This window comes from Coregonus lavaretus (genome assembly GCF_964263955.1).
Source record: "Coregonus lavaretus genome assembly, contig: HAP1_SCAFFOLD_1500, whole genome shotgun sequence".
In the NCBI taxonomy this organism is placed as follows: Eukaryota; Metazoa; Chordata; class Actinopteri; order Salmoniformes; family Salmonidae; genus Coregonus; species Coregonus lavaretus.
Genome location: NW_028163516.1, coordinates 108,423 through 115,448, shown reverse-complemented (window position 1 = coordinate 115,448; position 7,026 = coordinate 108,423). Strand labels below are relative to the sequence as shown.

Genomic DNA, 7,026 nt, shown 5'->3' with positions numbered 1-7,026 from the left:
CTTTGGCAGTCCTCCACTCCCCTTCATCCTCTTCCTTTGCTTCTACATGAATGCGTCCTTTCCCTCCCTCTCTCTCTTGCCTCGTATCTCTTACTGTTCTCCCTTTACTATATGATCACTGCATTTTGTTGTCCTGTCAACCCACACACACACACCCGTTCCTATGCATCCTTTTCACTCTAACTCCCCATTTTAAATTGTTCATCCATTTCTCCCCAACCGCTCATCTTCTCTCTCCCTCTCCTATTCCTTTCTTTCCACTTCCCGTCCTCTTCCTCCATCCTTCTATCCATGCTGACCAGGGGCTCCCTCCCTGTCTCTCCCCTTCTCAGTGTCCTCATCCAGGGAGAGTGACCTGGGTCCCACTCTGGGCCTATGGAAGTCCTGCTCCTTGGAGAGCCTCCAGTCGGCCGTGTCGGAGGCCCGGCAGCTGAGCCAGCAGAGCAAGGTGCCCTTCCACCGCCCCAGACCCCACATGGTGCGGGGGAGGGGCTGCAACCAGAGCTTCCGTGTCGCCATCGACAAGTCCTACGACGGGCCCTCGGAGCCGGAGGATGGTAAGGGAAATCGCCATAAACGTTAATGCAACGCTGAGCATGACTATGTTCCCTCAGCCCTATGTTCCCTGGTCCCTATGTTCCCTCAGTTCCCTCGGCCCTATGTTCCCTCGGCCCTATGTTCCCTGGGGCCGAGGCAACATGGGGCCCAGGCAACATGGGGCCCAGGGAACACAGGGTGGACCCCAATGTTACGGTATGGTGAGGTATAGAGACAGTGATGTCAGTCTACCCACTGTGTTTTTAGTTATTGTACACATACTTATATGAAGACACTCGGGCGAATACTAACTTCCACTTAGGTTGAATTTTTCATGCATTGATATCAATGGGGAAGATGCTGCACTGTACTGTACAACAAAGTTAGTCTTTTGTCATTTCATATTTTCTCGACTGTCATGTTGTTTTAGGCCATTTTAGATCAAACTTAATCTACACAGACTGTGCAAACATTAGGAACACCTGTTCTTTCCATGACATAGACTGACCAGGTGAATCCAGGTAAAAGCTATGATCCCTTATGTCACTTGTTAAATCCACTTCAGTCAGTGTAGACGAAGGAGAGGAGACAGGTTAAAGAAGGATTTTTAAGCCTTGAGACAATTGAGACATGGATTGTGTATGTGTGCCATTCAGAGGGTGAATGGGCAAGACAAAATATGTAAGTGCCTTTGAACAGGGTATGGTAGTAGGTGACAGGCGCACCGGTTTGAGTTTGTCAAGAACTGTAAAGCTGCTTGGTTTTTAATGCTCAACATTTTCCTGTGTGTATCAAGAATGGTCCATCACCCAAAGGACATCCACCCAACTTGACACAACTGTGGGAAGCATTGGAGTCAACATGGGTCAGCATCCTTGTGGAATGCTTTTGACACCTTGTAGAGTCCATGCCCTGACAAATTGAGGCTGTTCTGATGGCAAAAGGGGGTGCAACTCAATATTAAGGTGTTCCTAATGTTTTGTACACTCAGTGTATGATTGCCTTTGGATTAATCAGAAATATACACAAGTATCCACACATGAGTTGTATACACTGATATTGATGTGCCCTTAAGCAAGGCACTTAACCCTAATTGCTCCTGTAAGTCGCTCTGGATAAGAGCGTCTGCTAAATGACTAAAATGTAAATGTAATAATGAGTCATTTAGCCATTGCGTAACTCACCGACATTCAGCAAACGCGGAGAGGTCGCAAAAGGACACACTGTTTAGGCGGCTCAGTGAATATGTAGTCAGCGTTTCTGGCCAGGGAACTTTTTAATCCCACAGCAGCACATTTTTGATGCTACATCTCAAATGTGAAGCCAAAGATCTGTCTGATTGTGTGTGTGTGCCTGAGTGTGTGTGTGTGTGTGTGTGTGTGTGTGGGGGGGGGGGTGACCATATGACCATCTGAGCATCCAAACTGAACTGTAAAGCACTAGACTTGCCTCTGACTTTCCCTCTGGCCTCAGGGAGTGGTTGCCTCAGGCTTAAAGGGGGGAACCAGTGATTCTGAATACAAGATTGGAGGCAGCACCCCCCTCTCCCATTTCCCCAAAAAGACCTGTCATTGAACCCAGCTGCAAAGTATTGAGGCACTGCAGGAGGGATGGGGGGGAGGTATATGAGTGTGTGTTTGTCTGATCGTGTGTCTACTTGTTTGTGTGTGACATCTGTGTTGACCTTAGGGCTGTCCCCGACCCCCAAAATAATTGGTCGAGCGAGAGTTGTCCTGTTCTTTCGACCAATCGATTGGTCAAAATGTTAAAACGTATTTTTCCATATATAGACACACACCCAATGTGTTTGAATAAAATCAACTACATATGCACTGAGCTTGTCTGATGCTTTAAGAACACTGTTTGATTAAATAATGAAGATACACAAATGACTCCAGAAAGAGCCCGATGGTCACACTTAAAAAATATGACAGGGAGTGCCTGTGTGACTGGCACGTTGTCTCGCTCTCCTCCCTACTGCAGCGTGAAGGCACCACGGCACAGCAAGGGTTTATTGCACTGTCCGTGCTGAAGCTGCAACATCATTTCAGCCATTTAGTTTCGTACTTATTTCTGACTGAAAAGTTATGTTACCGAAATCCCTAATTTGATTAGGAAAAACCCTTTCTCTCTTTACGTGAAACATGTAAGCATCGCATGCATGTGGCCAATAGGGCCTGACCTATAGCCTATCATAATCACATCAATAAATTGGTTAGAACAAACTCTGAACACAGTAACACGTGACCGCAAAATGGATGCGGAGGACGTGGTTGCTCAGGAGGGAAAGTCAGATATGTGGAAGACATTTGACTTAGTTGTGGAAACTACTGGAGATCAAGAAAAAGAAGGGTATAGGAGCAAGCATTGCATGAGTATTATGTCTGCCAAACAGATGCTGTTAGATTACAATATTTTTTTTTAATCTGACCATTTGGAAAAGTGTAAACAACATTAAATAAGTGAGTGCACCAGAGAGTCTGTTCTAATGAAAAAAAATATCTATAAAGCCTTTATTACAGCAGACTAAAAACAGCTGCATGCATTTGTGAATTGCGGTTTATTTATTGTTTAGGCTATTTATTCAAAGCTCCCTTTGTTATTTAATTTTAAAACTAAAATGCTTAATTGTATTTCAAAGCATGAATGTCTCGTATGCTGTGTGAGGGCATGAACGAATGAATGATTGATTGATACTATATATTGAAATATAGGCCTATTAAGACTAAACAGGACGCGCTCTTAAACCTACAGCTTGATGGTGGTTATACAAGGCTACTATACAAAGCCTACTAATGATAACGACATTACTTATTATTATAATGATGATGATAATAATAATTGGTATAACAATAAGAAGGAGATCAAGAAAAAGGAGGGTATAGGAGCGAGAGCTGCGTGCATAGTATGTGTGACAAACAGGTGCTGTTAGATTACAAAAAAATGGTAAAGTCTTTATTAAAGCATAGCAAAGATTAAAACCAGCCGAATCTGTGAAATTGCTGTATCCAACGTTTTGCCGTTGCGTGAGGCTTGGTGCTCAAGGAATCAGTAGTCTATTAAACAAACACTCAAACAGGCAACAAAAGCAAGATCTGTCTTATTTCTGTAGATATATATGGATGATTTATAAAGCCAGGCACATTTAACAGTTAGCCTATTGATTATAGACCTAATTAAGTTGGGGTGTCCTCTCTCCTCAATTTTCTTAGACAATTAGGCTAAGGCAAGGGCTGTTTCCTCGTCTCTGCTGCTGCCTCCGCCGCACTGTTCTCAATCCCAATATGCAGGTTAACTCTGCTATTGTGCACATAGCAACATAGGGAAAAGCGCCAATTCTACGGCAAACTGAAGATTATGTTTCAGAACTGAGAACAGTGACCATATCCAACGCAGGAGAAAGCGCATTTGTTATAAAATAATATTTGATTTATTAGTGTTGCACCATCATTTTAACATAATATAACCATATACAGTTGACCTTTAACCTTGACCTTTGATACCTCCCTCTCAGATGACCTGTCAGAGCAGAGCTCTGGCCGAGACACGCCCGCCAGTGGCTCATCCCGCCAGGACCAGATCGAATCAGAGGAAGGGAAGAAGAAGAAGAAGAAGACCAAAGGGAAGAAGAAAAGCAAAGAAAAAGTGAAGAAGAAAACCGAGGACTCGGAGGACCAGGAGAAGAAGGCCAAGAAGAAAGGATTTGGGCTCTTAAGGTAGGCAACCATTTACAATTTAGTCATTTAGCAGATGTTCTTATCCAGAGCAACATACAGTAGTGAGTGCATACATTTTTGTACTGGTCCCCCGTGGGAATCAAACCCGCAACCCTGGTGTTGCAAGCACCATGCTCTACCAACTGAGACACATGGGACCAATGTTTCCCCTCTTTCCGTTTCATAATATGTATCTCTGAATTCTAGTTCCTTTCTTGCCTCTTTTAGCACTCCCCTTTTCCAACTGTTCAGGTCATTCAGCCACTGCTTATTCCAATATCACTCACCCAACATTTCCCCAATGTTTTTCCCATCCCAATAAGAACCTAACACAAATCTCACAATTTCTTTCAGTAGTACAGGACATTCCAACCCTGTTCCTGGATTGCTACCCTCCTGTAGGTTTTCGCTCTAACCCCAGTTGTAATTAACCTGATTCAGGTTATCAACCAGCTAATTATTAGAATCAGGTGTGCTAGACTAGGGTTGGAGCAAAAACCTACAGGACGGTAGCTCTCCAGGAATAGGGTTGGAGAGCCCTGCACTAGTTCTACGCTCAGAATTATCTTGCTGAGATTTAGGATGAATGTGATACTGTATAGTAAAAAGATGGTTATCAATCTATTGATGCTGCTGACGTGAGTAGTCTTGTTATTACACCATAGAAGTTCAAACATTTGTAATTCAATTACGATCATAGATAGGCCAATATAGTGCCTTAGTGTCTATCGATTTTAGGCCCTCAGATAAGAATCCAATCTTCCAGCATGTCAGTGGTAATGGTGGGCAGATGTACACAGTTAACGTCTGGCTTGGTACCGGGATGGACACACACACACACACACACACACACACATACACACACACACACACACAACCTTTTACTGGTTGGTTTCTGGGAGGGTTGTTGGTTGCAGGTTGCAGGGGGGAGATGGAGAGGTCACAGGACAGGGCATGTTGTTATTGAGCCTGTTATCACACACATGTACACAGATGTGTGAGCACACATGTATGCACGCACATGCACACACACGTATGAATGCACGCACATTGGCACAGTGCACACACAAACACTCACACAAACACTTACAGGAAAGGGCAGTTGAGTTCAGAGAGGAAGCAGCATTGTGAGGGGCAGAGAAAGCTCTCTGGCACTGATTCCTACAGACACCACATAATTATATTCATAAGGAGCATTAATTTCATGTCTCTCTTTCTCACACACTTTTTTTTTTTACCCCCCTTTTCTCCCCAATTTTGTGATATCCAATTGGTAGTTACAATCTTGTCTCATCGCTGTAACTCCACAACGGACTCGGTAGAGGCGAATGTCGAGAGTCATGCATCTTAACTGCTTCTTAACACACTGCTCGCTTAACCCGGGGGAAACACAGTTCAACTGACAACCGAAGTCGGCTTGCAGGCGCCCGGCCCGCCACAAGGAGTCGCTAGAGCACGATGAGACAAGGAAATCCCCCTGGCCAAACCCTTCCCTAACCCGGACGACGCTGGGCCAATTGTGCGCTGCCCCATAGGGCTCCCGGTCACGGCCGGCTGTGACACAGCCTGGGATCAAACCCGAGGCTATAGTGGCACCTCAGCACTGCGATGCAGTGCCTTAGACCGCTGCGCCACTCGGGAGGCCCTACACACACACACACACAGACTTGCAAGTGTACACACACACACACCCATGCTCACACACGAACCACACTCACACTTTCTCTCACTCTCACTTACACTCACCACACACACTCACACACACCACACACACACTCCATCACACATTCTCTTGCTCCCCAGTCTATCTTGTTCTGATACAGTGAGGGGAAACTCAATGGAGAAGGTTAGAGACATAACCTTGTGCTCTCTCTGACTACTCACTGGGTTGAAGGCTTTTGCCAGGACATTCTTGAACCATTTGACTGAAACAAAATTCCAAGGAACACTTACATTGCAATTCAACATCCAGCCAAGTGTAGCCTTAAGCGCAGAGTGCAGTTGGAGCACAAGTGGAGGGCAAGACACTTAAACACTCCCATATTTTCCACCACACACTGGCTCGGTTCACTCTGGCCTGATGATTGAATGTGAACTATGACTTAATTTGCTGGAATACGGCGTAGCTCAAATTCTGCATCCCAAATGGTACCCTATTCTCTATATAGGGCACTACTTTTGACCAGGGCCCATAAGGCTGTGGTCAAAAGTAGTGCACTATATAGGGAAGAGGGTGCCTTTTGGGACACACCCAAGCTAATTGTAGATCACAAATGTTGTTTTACTCTGATGACTGTATTTCAAACGGGAAAATTAAAAACATATGACCTCAATTCCCCTCTGATCAAAAATGTGTGCAACACTGTAGCGGGACAAATGTATTTTGAGACTGATTTATTTTCATGGCTGTTATTGATTTTATGGATGTACTGTAGTCTTTTTGGACGGCCAGGTTCCTTTGTTTGCGTAGGCAGGACTTCCACAATCCATTGTGTTAGTTGGACTCACCACTCAACAAGGCTATTCTGAAATCAAAACACTGCCAGTGCCAATATTAACTGGATTATTGTCTATCTTTCGTTTCCTATTTCTTTTTCTTTTGCTCTTTCTTTCTTTCTTTCTTTCATACTTAGTTTCTTTATTTCACTCTTTCCCACTTTCATTCTTTCTCTCACTCTTAGAGCATTCATGAAATCTAGTAGATACTTCCATCTCAACTGCACTCCCCCCACCGCCACCCCCGCCATCCACACACTCCTACACACTTCATATT

General features: G+C 44.5%; 1 protein-coding gene across 1 annotated transcript in view; it reads left to right on the top strand.

The window, feature by feature from the left end:
• Positions 1-332: 332 nt before the first annotated feature.
• The window catches only part of LOC311118042 (partitioning defective 3 homolog B-like), a gene marked incomplete at its 5' end in the record, with an annotated part of 63,381 nt that continues 56,687 nt past the window's right edge, over positions 333-7,026 (top strand). Inside the window, 2 exons of the mRNA XM_084192918.1 lie at positions 333-557; positions 4,052-4,253. Coding sequence (XP_084049044.1) covers positions 333-557; positions 4,052-4,253 — 427 coding nt within the window. The remainder of the gene's footprint in view (positions 558-4,051; positions 4,254-7,026) is intronic.